Here is a 15,111-nt window from a genome sequence, read left to right as displayed (position 1 = left end):
CAGGTTTGACCTGACGTGTGATGCTTTAGTGCTGCCCCCTGGTGGACAGATTTAAGTACAATCCTGGTGTCATCTGCATGGATTTTTAGACCTGCAAAACATGTCTGAAAACATATGCAGATGACATTTTAATTCCAGGAAAAGTAAGAGAGATTTGAGGTCATTTTTATTTCAGTTTAAAGGGCTTCACATACAGATAGAATAATGAAACGAGAAGAAGCAGAATAAGGAAATAAAAAGGAAATAACATGGAATATAATTCGGCTCAGATCTTGGTCCTGGATCTTGAATTAAAGTGATCCAGTCGGAAAAAAAATTAACTTCTCAACTAAGTCTCTTTATAACATTAAATAACGATAGTAGATGTTTGATATCTTCTCATGACACATAACCGTTGTGTGATTTGTGATTTTTGGGTGAACCGGCCCTTTAAGACCACGACCACCAGTCAGTTTTTAATCCTCTTGAGTTCAGACATCCGTCCCAGGTGCTTCCTGTGAACAGCGTCGTCCACCAGAGGGCGACAGAGTGCCTTCACGTCCTCCTGAACCCGCTTCTGACAAAACGGCACTTGATTCATCGATGGCTCGGCTGTTATCACCGTCACTCGCTGGTAATCTGAATGTACACAGTTTGTTGACTAGTTTAGCTGCTTGAATCTGGTCACTTTGGAGGCGATCGCCGAAGGTTTTAAGGATGTGAATTTGTCCGAGGCTGCGCGATGAAACGTCGGCCTCACGCACACACACGCGCACACACACACACACACACACACTCCTGTGCCTCAATGAATTGTACATATTTGAATGTAATTTATTGTGAAAATAATATAAAAAAAAAAACATAATTGCAGTACTTTACGTATGTCATGGAGGAAATTTGGACTTTTTTAATTTTTTTTTTTCAACATTAGAAATAATGAGAATCTGTTTATAAGGTTCCAATCAGGTTTTATTAGACATTAGGGGGGGGGGCGGTTTGATGGGCGAACCGCAGGTCTGTTTTCACTGCGGACAATAAACTTAAAGCATTAACGTCTGCAGTCCCGTTATTTGAACGAGTTGCATGATCTTTGTCGTGTGCGGTCACGTCTTACTGGGAGGCTTCGTGGAGCCGAGACGTCCGCGCGTTTCCTGCTTCGACGAGTCAAAAGGTTTGCTGCAATTACACCGATGTTCCCTAAATGGCTGCTTGTGGCACACGCAACCTTTGTGGGGCCGAAATAGTTTGAAACGCGTCAATTAAAGAGTCTTGATCTAAGCTTTTAAACAGTAAAAATTCACTCGTTCCCCTTCGATTGGGACCCGCCTTGCCCCTCCTGAAGAGAAACGCACTTCTAAGTCAAAACGCAGTGGGCGCTGTGTGAAACTGGAGGGCTTTAAATCTGAAAAGTCGCTCAGTGACGGATACTATTTATAGCTCCGCCCCCTCTTGAGATCCAGCTGAAAATATGGCGTTTGTCATTTAACCTTTTTTTAAAAAAATTTTTTGCCAAAAGTGACCATATTTAGATGATCTGGGGAGGAGCAAGTTTTGAATCTGACTGAGAACTGGATGACACTATGCCCCGCCCACTTATAGCAGAAACCTAACTGCAGCCCAGGCCTGTCAATCAAACTAGACACGCCCCCAAACATACCTGTGTTTATCTAATGACATGACTTGCGGAAAACATTTACTGACTTTGTGTTTCAGGTGAGAAGTTCTTTTTTAATGGGAGTCTATTGGAGACCGTTTTTAGTGGCCCTCAGTGGTATTACACTTTAACATTTCGCTTTTTAGACCTGGAAATCTGCAACTCGGAAATCTCCTCAGTCATCTCTAATTTGTTGGAAAGTTGTGTTTAATCAAATTGCTAAAAAAAAAAAAATCTGTACTTTTAAAGTAATTGTGTTTGCCTAGTTGTTGTTTTTTCTCCTCTCGGCTCTTAATTGAACTTTGACCTAAATATTCAACCTAAGTTCAGCCAACTTATATTTTTAAGGCAGGAGAAGTTTGGTTTTTAAGTTGAAGGAACTTCAAATGATTTACAAACTGTCGACTTTATTTTTTTTTTTCTCCTTGAACTAAACTAAAAACCACAAACAACATCGTGTGTGTGTGTGTGTGTGTGTGTGTGTGTGTGTGTGTGTGTGTGTGTGTACACACGTAGTCCTGTTTTCTTGTGTGTCTATGTGAGGGCTGCTGCAGATCTGGGCCTCGCTTCCTGCCCTGATTGTGCTGATCTTGCCGATTAGGGGCCACGGGCCGCATTGTTCCCACCGTCCTCGCACGCTGCAGGAATCAGGACCGCGCCGGTCGTTTAAGCGCTGTGAACGCCGACCTGATTACGTTGGCATCATTTTATTTATTTTTTTTGGCTCGGCTGTTTATTTCGCATGAAAACAAAATATTGTTTAGCCTAGTTTCTGAAGAATTGTTCCAGCCGACCTTTGCCCTTAATGAGGCTGATGATAGATTTGTATCATTATTATATTCATGCAGGGGCGTAACAAAGAGAAACCTGCAGCCTCAGTGGGGGCCATTCATCCATCCGCTGATACCTTTTCAAACTAAAAATAATGCTTCCGTAGCAGAAAATCAGCGATGCTAATCTGCACTGTCTCTCTTCGCTGGTTGTTTTGAACGCAGAGAAACTAAACTAGTCTCTCTCTCTCTCTCTCTCTCTCTCTCTCTCTCTCTCTCTCTCTCTCTCTCTCTCTCTCTCTCTCTCGGTAAGGAACTACAGTTAAACCTGACTCTGCGTTTTTTTTAACGTTATTCCCGCCGGCGTCTCGTTTAAAAACGAAAAGAAAAGGAAAAAAAAGAAAACTAATGCCATCCGCTCCGTGTTCGAGGTCGGCCGTCTTTTCAGGCAGATCGTCGTCTTTAAAAAAAAAAGAAAAAAGTTTAAAATGTAAAAAAAAGGGAAACGTACACCTCGTTAACCGTTTTTGTGGCATCTGTAAGACTTTAAAGTTTGAAGATGTATTCAAAGACTTTATTTTATTTTTAGGAACATTTGAAGCCTTTATTTTGTCTTTTAGAGCTTCTCTATAACTGTATTTATAAAAGACAGTTTAATGTCACTGGAGTCATGTTTAATTCGCAGTCCAGTTCACTAATTCATTGATTTGTAAATGGACATTTGAGGGTTAAAACTTACAAACTGACTTTTGGTGCAAATATTCTTTTACATACAAGAAAATAAATATTTAAATTTCCATACAATGCTAAAAAAATAGCAAATTTGAAAACTTTCCCTTAAAAGCAAACCTTTTCATTATTATTTTTTTACGCAAAAGGGTAGATACACAGTTATTGACTGCATATTAAATCAGACACGTCTGTATGCAATTATTTAATGAGGACATACATCAGGATATAAATAACGAGGACAGACAGTAACGTGTTTCTTTCTTTATTAGAAAAAGCTGTTTGTATTAAAAAAAAAAAAAAAAAACGAGAGAGAGAAAAAAAAGGAAACTGACAGGAAGTACAAAACACTGTATTCAAATGCAAATTGGCTCCTTTGATCCGAACATGAGTGCACATCGGTGTGAATGGCCCTCGGTGTGGGAACCAGGAGCGTCAGAGTGAGTCCACAATACAAACCTATTTACAATGAAGCTCTGCGGAGGCTTTATTTATCAGCTGTTGAATTTGCTCCTCAGATTTTTAAGTTCGTCACGTGATGCGTAAAAAAACAACAACACACAAAAAAACGGATTGAAACCCGTCAGGATATTTTTTTTTTTTTTTTTTTTTTACAAAACAACCTGCTGCCAGCCTGAGTAGAAATACATTCATTTTCATATTTGAAAATGTTTATAATGTCTCGTGAGCACCACTCCAGAAAGCACGAGGAGGCGCAACCGTCTGCCGGGAGTCTTGCATACCGAAACGTCCCCGGAGGAGAGAGGAACCGGACCTCCGGCTTCAAACGTAGAACTTCTTGTCGAATTCTCCGCTGGTCGTGATCGTCTTGGTGGGGGCGTACTTGATGGGATACGCGCCCCTGACCCCCCGGGAGAAGGAGCAGCACAGCAGGGTGCCGCCGATCAGCAGCAGCGCCATGGCGGCCCAGCCGATGTAGATGGCCGCGCCGATCTCGCGCTTCTTGGACGGAGGCACCTGCGGGTCGTGGAAGTCCACGATGATGTTGTTGGCCATCCAGCAGAGCGGCACCAGCACGAAAAGCCCGCTGGCGATGTAGATCACCCCTCCCGCGCGCACCACCCGCGCCTTCGTGATCTCGTCCTTGAGGCAGTTGGTGCACTGCGCCCCGGCCACGGTCACCGTCAGGGCGACGACCCCCAGCACGGCGGAGACCACCGTGAGCGCACGGGCCGTCTGCAGGTCCTGCGTCAGGGCCAGCACCGAGTCGTGCACCTTGCACTGCATCTGGCCCGTGCTCTGCACCACGCAGGACATCCACAGCCCGTCCCAGATGGTCTGCGCCACCACGATGTTGGAGTCGATGAAGGCGGTCACCTTCCACATCGGCAGCCCGCAGGCCACCATCACCAGCAGCGAGCCCGTGACGCACAGCGCCAAGCCCAGGAACTCCAGGCACGCGGCGAGCATGGCTCCGGTGTGAGGCTCCTGACGTGAGAGGTGAAGTGTCTTTTGGGTTTGTCCTGCACAGAACTGCCTCTGGTCACAGAGTGTGTCTGCTGCCCTCAGAGGCTTTTCATTTATCACACCGACGCTGCTGCTGCTGGTGCTGCTGCGCGACTCCATCAACACAAACACACAAACTTTTTTGGGCCAATCAGCGGCGACGGCATCTTTGTCTCAGCCAATGAGGAGTGCGCAGGAGCAGCAGCAATCGCACATGTGCGTGTGTGCGCACTGGTGAGGGAGAATGTTTACCAGTTGGAGCAAAATGTGTGCTGGTTTCCTGTGATTCAGTCTGAGGGTTCAGTGAGGAAGCAGAAATTAGATTTATGATCCCACCTATGGAATATGAGTTTTGGGGTTTTAACTTAATTTCTCAACTTGAGGAATCGAGTCCAACAGTTTGAAATTCATCCATCTGTTAATGTACTCAAAGTTAAATTTTGTTAGGTTTATTTCACTTGAAATTATTCATTTAGATTTCCTTTTTTTTGCCCCTTAATTAAAACAAAAATTTATAATGAATTTTGCTAAGAAAAAGAGATTTCTGAGGAATTTTAACCTTTATGCAATGCATGTATTATAGTATATGCAACTACATGAAAGTACTTTTGTGAACAGGGAAAAATCAAGTTTGTAAGTCAAAACATTAACTGAGAATAAAATTATTTAGATTGCAAACAAGTTCTTAATTACAGTTCTGTTAGTTGAGGTCACAGACTTGAGAAGTTTTCTTGTGTCACAAAAACTTTGATGGCGAATAGGACCTCTCGTTGAGTTGGGCGTAGTGGGCGGGGCCTACACTGAAGTTGAGAAGGGAGTTTCTATTGGTTGATCTGACCTCAAACCGTGTCAAGTTTTTGAATTGCAACCAAAACTTTTTAAGACGCAAACAAAACTCTGAAATCTGTGACCAAAACCAAATGCAATGGTAAGGGAGAATTTGTTTGCAATCCCAAAAATGTTGATAATAATTAAAAGCTCATATTACAATGAGTTAACATTAAATAAAGTGTATTTAATATAACTTGTCATTGAATATTTCCCCACATAAAGCTGCAGAACTCGAGTTAGCTGAAATCTCTCTGCAATCAATCTAAGATTTAAATTAAAGTCAAACAAATTTAAATTATTTGTCAAATAATCAAAACATTGATTTTTACAGTGTAGAAGTCACATGCGTGATCATATTTGAATAAAAAACTCCTAAAAATATAATATTAAATATAAATTCATTCATATTTTAGGATACTTTTTCTCAACTCGTCAGCAGCTGAAACTGTCGCTGATTTTCAAACTCTGTTCCGCCACTGTCATCAATTTTTTTTTTTACCCATTTATTAAAAAAAAAAAAAAAAAAAAAAGTTTTGTTCCAAAAACACCCCGAGGCTCACAGGATGTAGTCAGTGCTGAGGACAAGGCGACCATGTTGATGCGCTCCATTGTGCTCTGACTGCTTTGGTGAAAAGTCCCATCAACTCTTCTTCTTTTTTCGCCCTTTAAATGGACTCGGCAGCGAGATGCACCGTCCGAATCTCGCTAACGTTAACAAGCTGCCGAGTCAGCAGAGCGATGAGAGAGGTGGTCCGGTCCAAAAATACATCCGACTACTTCCTGTTTAAACCATAAAGTGGGTCAGACCACAATCAGTTACATGCGTTCCTGAGCCTATGCAGTGATTTTCACTACAGAATCGTGGCTATTTTTAATGTAGTGTTTACTTAGTGCCCAAAGGTCAATATTGGTTTTCGGTCTTGTCCCTTGTGTACAGAGATTTCTCTAGATTCTCTGAGTCTTTTAATGATATTATGAACTGTAGATGATGAAATCCATCAATTCTTTGCAATTTACACAAACACATTATTCTTAAATGTCTTCATAAAGTTTTATTTAGCGTTATGCAACTTTTCCAGTCTTTTGTTCGATCCTGTCACAACGTTTTTGAAACGTGATGCTGACATCAAATTCCAAACAAGCATATATTTTTCCTAAAACAATAAAATTTCTCAGTTTCGACAATTGATTTAACTTCTAAGATTGGCAGGGATATTTTTTTTTTCCAGGTTTTGAATAAGATCACACTCAAAAATGACTCCTTTTTATCAGCTTCTTGATGGGAAAGTCTGAAAATAGCATCCCGTGAGGAGGGTGTGGCGTAGCTGTCGTTTTTCTTTTAATGTTTACGTGATGCCTGCTGATGAAAGCTGGACCACACCTTCTGTAATTTACTCTGCTGCTGTGGAGGACCCACAGTCTTCATGTTTTAGTCACAGAATTGTTCTATCTGTGAATCAGACTAACGGTATCAAGGGGGTGAAGGAGGAGGGTTGCTTATTGACTCACCCACTCAGCAGATAAACACTAACAGGGTGGAGAAGGAGCTGAGATGCAAAGATAAAGTCCGTCTTACTCCAAAACTCTTCAAATGAAGAAGTCCTGGAAGTAAAAATTGTAACTTGTGCTGCAGTTTTTCAGATTTCACAAAGAGGCTGTTCACATGTGACATTATCAATCCGTGCTGGTGATCTGATCACAAGTGGCTGGCTTTAAGCCGTATTTAATGTCTGAACATTTGACTTTGTAATTCACTACTTGAACCGTCAGGACCCGATCGGTTAGGTCTGATTAATTAATTATTCCAGCGCATTGCGTTCGCCTGCTGTTGATGAATCAACTGTGACCTGAACCGTCAAAAATCTCCGACGTGTCTCTTGAGCGTCCTCGCAGCTGTGGAGGTCGTACTGCCTGAATCTGAGGAAGCGTTTCCACAAAAACAGTTTTGGGTTTAACCACAACAGGAGCTAAAAGTATAAATATTTACCCTGTTGAGGGGGAACTAATGCACGTCGAGTGTTGGAACTAATACACGCGGTTCGCTGTTTTATTGATGATATGACGCCAAATCGTTGATGCCGTTTTGAGATAAAGGACAGAAGGAGCAGGTGTCGGTCCAGCTCGAACATCAACATGCAGAGAAACAACATTCCTTCAGAAAAACACAATCAGCTCAGCACCTGGAAAGATCATTATATCACCAGTACACACACACACGCACACGCGCGCGCGCGCGCGCGCAAGACATGATGTCACGTAGTCGGTGAGTGTGTCATGAAAACTGAGTTCCTGTTGGCTCGACAACACGAGATCAGCCGTGTTAATCAGAGAGGAGTCACTGCCAGCGCAGTCAGAACGGTGATTGAGACTTTGTGTGTGTGTGTGTGTGTGTGTGTGTGTGTGTGTGTGTGTGTGTGTGTGTGTGTGTGTGTGTGTGTGTGTGTGTGTGTGTGTGTGTGTGTGTGTGTGTGTGTGTGTGTGTGCGCATATTGTGTGCGTGCGACTGCATGCGTGTTCTCACAAAGCCAGATGCTTCCTCTTCTCGTCCCCCCGACTCGGTGTTTGCAGTGACCCGTGCCTGGAAGTGACCCTCAGTTCTGGTCCAGAAACACTGAGATTTACTTTCTGCAATGAAGCAACATTTTGTGACGATTCTTAAAAAAAAAAAAAAAAACGTAAGAAATTAAACGGACAGATAATCACTGCATGGAGACTGAGGCCTTTGCTTCATTTGGAGAAAATCACAGATGGAAACGTCCACTTTGTTTGAGTTCAGTCGACGCCGCTTACCACAGCTCCACTTATGTTACTTTATTTGACTGAATTCAGTTCCACTTCACTTCACTTCACTTCACTTGTGACTTTAACTTGACTTAACTGAACACAACAGAACGTAAGCTCCACTTCACTTCACTTGTGACTTTAACTTGACTTAACTGAACACAACAGAACGTAAGCTCCACTTCACTTACTTCACTCAGCTCAGCTCCACTTAACTAAACTTGGCACAGCTCTAACTGCAACTCTACTTCATTCTACTGAACTTCACTTCACTTCACTTCACTTCACTTCACTTCACTTCACTTCACTTCACTTCACTTCACTTCACTTCACTTCACTTCACTTCACTTCATTCAGCTCCACTTAACTTGTCACTTTCCGAGTGCAGCTTCACTTTGTTTACTTTACTTAAGTCAGCTCCTCTTCACGTCACTTTACTTCACTTCACTGGACTCAGTTTAGCACAACTCCAAATCCAGATGCATTTCATTTACTGTATTCTACTGAACTCAGCTTCACTTCGCTTTACTTCACTTAACTATAACTTGACTTAACTGAACTCCTCAGAACTTTAGTTTCACTTCACTTCACTTTTTTTTTCACTTCACTGCACTTAGTTCCACTTAAAACACCTCCAACTGCTGCTCCACATCATTTACTTTACTTAACCTAGCTCCACTTCACTTCATTCCACTTCACTGGACTTAATTTCAACTCCAGCTCCACTGTATTTATTTTTAACTTCTTTTCACTCCGACTTACTCAGCTGCTCTACTCCAATTTCACTTCATTTTACTTGAACTTTATTCAGCTCTACCTCCAACTACACTTCACTTTACTTTACTTAGTAGACAATTTTAATAATAATCCAGTAATAATAACTTACTTGATAACAATTGAGTAATAATAACCATATTCTATGAAGCACATTAAATCACATTTTGCTGATACTGCTGTACTATTTGTGTCACATTGATACTTTTACTTGAGTAAAGGTAAAAACAACAATATTCAACATGCTATTTGTTAAAGTAAATCGTTCTGCTGTTGGTTTATAAAAGATCCACATATAACACTTCACTTTTCCACTTAATTTTGTAACTTTTCTTGCGTAAACACTCGACAGACTTCTGTACTGTCATAATTATCGTAAACTGCAGGAGGCTGCAGAATTAAATCTGGAATTCAATAAGTTAAGAGTTAACAAACAGCATTCCATCCTGTTGTTCTGGCTCTTCGGTTGTGTGTTGTGTGTTGTGTGTTGTGTGTGTGTGTGTGTGTGTGTGTGTGTGTGTGTGTGTGTGTGTGTGTGTGTGTGTGTGTGTGTGTGTGTGTGTGTGTGTGTGTGTGTGTGTGTGTGAACCTGAGCGACGGCTGCAGCGCTGCCAGCTGACGTATCAGCGGCGGGTTTGCAGAGATCTGCCGAGATGCAGCAGCGTTAGGATGTCCTGTCTCTTATCACTTCCCTTCCACTCCATTGTTCTCCGAGCAGCCCGGAGGGAAATATTCTCCTCCTCCTGTTCCACATCGACTCTTTTTATGATCCACCGTGAAAGGCTCACCTGTTGAGGATCCCTGGCACTCGTAGGCGCGCGAGGCCTTGGTGGTTTGTTGTGCGTTTGTCCGGTACCCGTGTTTGGCACGTGGGCCGGCAGTCGGGTTCAGAGGTGTCTGTGATGACAGATGGTGTGTGTGTGTGTGTGTGTGTGTATATTTTACTTTGTCAACAGCAAATACTGCCACTTGTGTGTATTTTTTTTGCCTAAACAACCCAAAAAATAATCTTCTAACAAAGGAAATTTGCTAATTTGAAAGGAGAAAAAATTAGCAAAATTTATTTTTGTAATCTTTCTAACTATAAAACTGATATAAAAAGGCCTAAATTAGATGTATGTATGTAACTACTGAATTGTCACAAATTCAAATTAAAGACACTAAAAATTAGATATATTTTTTTGGTCTTTAAAGTCTCCATTTAATGATATTTTTTGTCATCTATGCCTCCATGACGTGCAGCTTCAGCCGGTCATAAATCAAACTGTGCGTGTTGTAGTTATGTCGCATGTACGCCAGTCATTTAAAGGATCAATTCACTTAATTTTAGCCCGTTGTGTCTCTATGGGTCAGACTAACTAAAGATGAAGAGGAGAAAGTATGAAGATTTGTAACTTGATCCGAATTAAAAGATAAATATTCGAAGTTTTTCTCCACGAAATGAACCATGCAGCTGCTTTGTGGCTCCAGCTGTGAGTTTTGCAGATGATTGGTGTCTGTTTGTTGTTTAGTTTTCATTCGCTGTCTCTTTGTGGTCGTTTTGCATCTTCCTCTCCAGTGATGCTGCGTCTTTTTACCGTCCTTTCCGTCTCTAAATCGTGTTTGTGGTCGTTTGACGTTTTTAGTTTTGTTTTATGTCTCTTTTGGGGACATTTGGACGTCAATCTGTGGCCCCATGACCCCTTTTAGGGCCCCTGTGTCTGTGTCCAGTAGACCCTCTCGGCAATCCATTCATGTTTAACCATAAAAACATCAAACTGTCTCACAGGAGCTCATTTAAGTAAATAGATCGTAATCACAAGCCACTGCAGAAATCACTCATTGTGTGTGTGTGTGTGTGTGTGTGTGTGTGTGTGTGTGTGTGTGTGTGTGTGTGTGTGTGTGTGTGTGTGTGTGTGTGTGTGTGTGTGTGTGTGTGTGTGTGTGTGTGTGTGTGTGTTGTCTCGATATTACAGGACATTCATCACATTCATTACAGCGGTCACAGAGCACCATTGATGACTCGGACTAGAGGAAGCCCGACAGTGGAAAGTCATCGAGCTGCTCTGATAGCCGCCACATCGCCTGGTTTATTGCAGGTTTTGTGTCCGCGTCACTCTCTGGTGACTAATTCCACCTGTTTTAACAAAAGAAGGAAATGACACATTCATCCAGCTCTCAGCTCCCAGTTCCTCACACCTCAGTCATCCTGCGTGAATTCAGCTCCCCACCACTTTACTTTCATTATGAAGCCTTTTAAACTACTGCAAACAGATCAGGATGCAGCTGCACAGGCTTTCATAATTGCGCGGGGTCCTTACCTGCAAAATGTCCCAGAAAGAAACACAAAACGCCAACAAAAAGACTCAGAACGGCTGCGGAGAGACACACAAAATGTCCATCAAGAGACGCAAAATGTTCAAAAAGAGACACGAAATGTTCACAGAGACAAATTGTCAAAAAAGAGATGTAAAATGTTCAAAAACAGATGCAAAATGTCCAAAAAGAGATGCAAATTGCTCACAGAGACAAAACAACCACAAAGAGACACAAAATGTCCTCAGAGACACAATTAATATAAGTTTATGTGAATTGGCTACAAACAGACAGCTGGAGACATCACATGGGAACAAAGTCTCTGTGCGTCTCTTTGCGTTGCGTACTTTTACTATTCAACATTTTCCTGACATTTTAAAGCCATGAATTCTACATGTACCCGAGTATTTATTTTCACCAGTGCTTTGACTTAAAGTATCTGAGGACTTCTTCGATGTTTTTTTTTTTTTTTTTTTTTCCGGTCAGAGGAGTTTCAGCTGCTCCTCTTCGGTCTCGGCGTTCCGGTAGGATGAAGAATCGGTTCATTCTGCAAGCGTGAGCAGGTCTTTGTCCTCCATATGTGTTGTCTGTGAGAAGCGCTGAACTCGGTGACAATACATGACCGAACATGTCACTGAGCATGGAGGTTAACAGGCCCTCCGGAGGAGGAGGAGGAGGAGGAGGAGGGGGGGGGGGGGGCACGGTCGGTATATACGTGACCTCTATATGCAGAGAGGGGAATCGGGCTGAAGAATGACATTCACGATGAAGTGACAATGTTATTGACATTTGATAGAAGTGTGTCAGTGACGATGCTGAAAGGATTGTGGTGGGGGCCGTTTCACTTTCTTTCTTTTTTTTTTTTTTGAAAGACTCTTCTTCTACGGAGCCACGCTGTTGTAATATCTGCCAAATGCGGTTTGACATTGTTTTGCTGGAATAAACAAGACCTTCCCTGAAAGAGACATTGTCTGGGCGGCAGCATATGTCGCTCCAAAAACCTGTAAATATCATACAGCATTCACGGTTCCTCCCCAGATGTGCAAGCTAACCATGCCGTGTGCACTAATGCATCCCTGTACCGTCACGGACGCTGGCTTGTTGAGCTGTGTGCTGATAACAAGCAGGGTGGTCCCTCTCCTCTTTAGCCCGGAGAATGCGGCGTCCACGATTTCGCAAAAAGAATCTCAAATTTCGATTCGTCAGACCATGGAACGGTTTTCCACATGGAAGTGTTCCTGAGCCCATGCAATGATTTCCACTACAGATTTGTGTCCGTCTTTTTTTTTTAAGATCACAGCTGAATACAGAGATTTCGTCATCCACCCATGGGTATATTTTACTGCCGCTCTGCTGCATGTATTAAATAAATGCAGAATAAGCTGAAAAAAGTCAGACTATCGCCTGACTTTCCTTGTCGATGGACGTTTTGGTCTTTTCCTCTTTGCTGTGTCTGCCCCGACTTGTTTTGATTTCTGGAGCCATTTTCCCGCCTTATCTCTGCCATCGGGTCATTTCCTGCCGTGAAGTGGTAGTATTTCCTGTCACTGTGGAGCAGACAGATAACGCAAACCCCCACGCAGATTCTCCCCCCTTTTTCCCTCCTCGTTTCTCTTTCTTTGCCTGAACTCTGCACGTTTCTGTTCACTTCCGACTCATCTCTGTGCGTTTGTTCTCTGCATTTTGACTCGTACATTTCCGTCAGATGGGGGCAGGGAGCAAAACAAAGTCGGCCTCGCCAACTCCAACCGCAACTCTTTTCTAGATTTCGGTTTCTTGGTGTCTCTGCCTATTTTGAAATTAAAAACGAGGCTTTCCACCTGCGTCCATCTTGCCCTCCTTCGACTCCCATTGTCCCTCGGCTGGGGAGAAGGAGGAGAACAATGAGCGCTTCCTCCTGCGCGGTGGCGTGCTCGTCGGCGGGCCGAAGGGATCGGCGGCGAGCACATGTGACGGGGCCATTGTACGACTCCGCACTTCGGCCTTCCTGCGTTAGCCTGCCTCCCAGCTGATGTCATTGGGCGACCTTGGGCCGCGTTTCTGTCTGTGGAGAGGAAACGCTTATATACATGGGCACACGGGTACCACACACACGGAGAAGAATAATTCTCAGCAGTTTGTTTGATGTTGAGGAAGTGTATTTAACCTATCGGCTTCAATCTTTGCTGGGATTGTAGTCTGGGAACCATGTTCGCATTAAGGTCAGCTCAGCCACCAATCGGAGAGCAGTGGGCGTGGCTAAGTGCAATGACGTCGTTGTCAAGTGTTTGTTTCTAAATGTAGTTTCAACGATGGCGGCACGAGCAAGTATCAAGGAAATGAGGCTGGAGTTGGGGGGGAGGGGCTCTGTTGTTTACATGTTGGTGAGTTTTTGGGCGATGTGTCAATCAACTGTGATGTCACCCGTCGGTTCGAGAGCAAACGTTCTGAAGCCTCCGGCATTTTGGCCGTCACCATTGTTTGGAGTCAGAAGTGACCATATTTGGACGAGCCAGGGAGGACCAATTGGATTTTCTTCTCCGTCCACCTATACCAGAAACCTGACAGCGCCACAGGCCTGACAATCAAACAGCCACGCCCTCAAACATAGCTGTGTTTGAGGCCTACTATCTAATCAGTGCTGTAAAAATATTTTGAACATTTATTTCAGGGGAGAAGTTGATGCTTTTTGAATGGGAGTCTATTGAAAACAGAGTTTTTGTTTTTTTGGGGTTTTTTTTCAACCTCTAGTGCCCCTCCGTGGCACCTCCGCATTGGCCCCACTTTTGAGACCCGGAAGCTACGTCCACTTTTATATACAATCTGTGGGTCTAAGTCTTTTTTTTTTTTTTTTTTTTTTTTACAGCAGAGACATTAAAAGAAAAACTTAAAATAACATTTTTGTCATTTCTTTTGAAAGTCTGACTCACCAAATTTAAAGTGCTTGTAATGAAGCACAAAAACCAGCCGAGCAGTTTGACCCTCAGAGCTGCACAAAGTAACGCTGCTTTTCTCTCTTCAATTAATAGATTCAAATTCCATTTTTGTCCTTCGACACCGATTGCAGCCCTTTTGTGTTTGACTGGAGGTCGCTCATTGTCTGACCCCCACCACCACCACCTGCACCACCACCACCACCACCACCACCAACTAGCACAGGAAACAGAGGCAGTCGTGCCCCCCCCCCACACACACACACACCCTGCTCCGTCCTCCTGTCCCACGTCCTCATCATTGTTTGCCCGGTCGGCTCCTCCTCCCTCAGGTAGCTTTCACAGTCCTGCAAAAAAAAAAAAAAAAAAAAAAAATGTCACCAAATGTCCTTTCGTCTGACTGTCGAGCGGCCGCTGGTTTCTTTAAGGTGGAAGCGCACTTTATATTGTTTGAAATTATTGATGCAATGTTGGTTTTACAATCATCCCGTCAGATTCACTTACAGTCCAGTTGTGTTTGACACCAGCTGTGTCGCTTGGATGGCCTCTCCCACTGAGTCGCACAATGCTGCATTGTTACTGGATATTTTTCTTAAAACACTTCAGTTCCCACCAGGATGTCGGTATTTAGTGTGTGTGGGGGTGAGACATGTTTAAATAAATAAGTAAAGCTTTCATCTTCCCCCTCGGGGAGGGGGTATAACACTGAAATATTTGTTCACTTTTTCTTAACCCTCCTGTCGTCCTAAGGTCAAAATGACCCACAGCTGTGTTCAACCAAGTTCTATTTTTTTTTTTTTTTTTAAATAGTTTTTGGGATCATTGGTGACAAGGAGGCTGTGAGGGTTTCTTTAAAGGACAGTTTTCCACTTCACCCCAGTCCATCTCAAATGAGCTCGGGCTCCAGAGGAGGCGG

The 15,111-nt window shown here is 43.1% G+C and overlaps 1 protein-coding gene across 1 annotated transcript; it reads right to left on the bottom strand.

The window, feature by feature from the left end:
- Nucleotides 1–3,810: 3,810 nt before the first annotated feature.
- On the bottom strand, nt 3,811–4,740 carry cldn5b (claudin 5b). The gene has a single exon (XM_069701039.1). It carries the CDS (start codon nt 4,720–4,722, stop codon nt 3,919–3,921), a length of 804 nt encoding a protein of 267 aa, XP_069557140.1. The 5' UTR covers nt 4,723–4,740; the 3' UTR covers nt 3,811–3,918.
- Nucleotides 4,741–15,111: the final 10,371 nt, after the last annotated feature.

The sequence above is a fragment of the Brachyistius frenatus genome, unplaced genomic scaffold (genome assembly GCF_029030835.1).
Source record: "Brachyistius frenatus isolate BFR_SWC_R1_liver_20210118 unplaced genomic scaffold, ASM2903083v1 Contig_35, whole genome shotgun sequence".
Taxonomy (NCBI): Eukaryota; Metazoa; Chordata; class Actinopteri; family Embiotocidae; genus Brachyistius; species Brachyistius frenatus.
The sequence above is the reverse complement of the archived record's forward strand: the minus strand, read 5'-3'. Positions and strand labels throughout refer to the sequence as shown.

Coding starts and splice junctions, on each gene's coding strand:
- cldn5b (XM_069701039.1), bottom strand. CDS start 4,722: ATGGAGTCGCGCAGCAGCACCAGCAGCAGCAGCGTCGGTGTGATAAAT.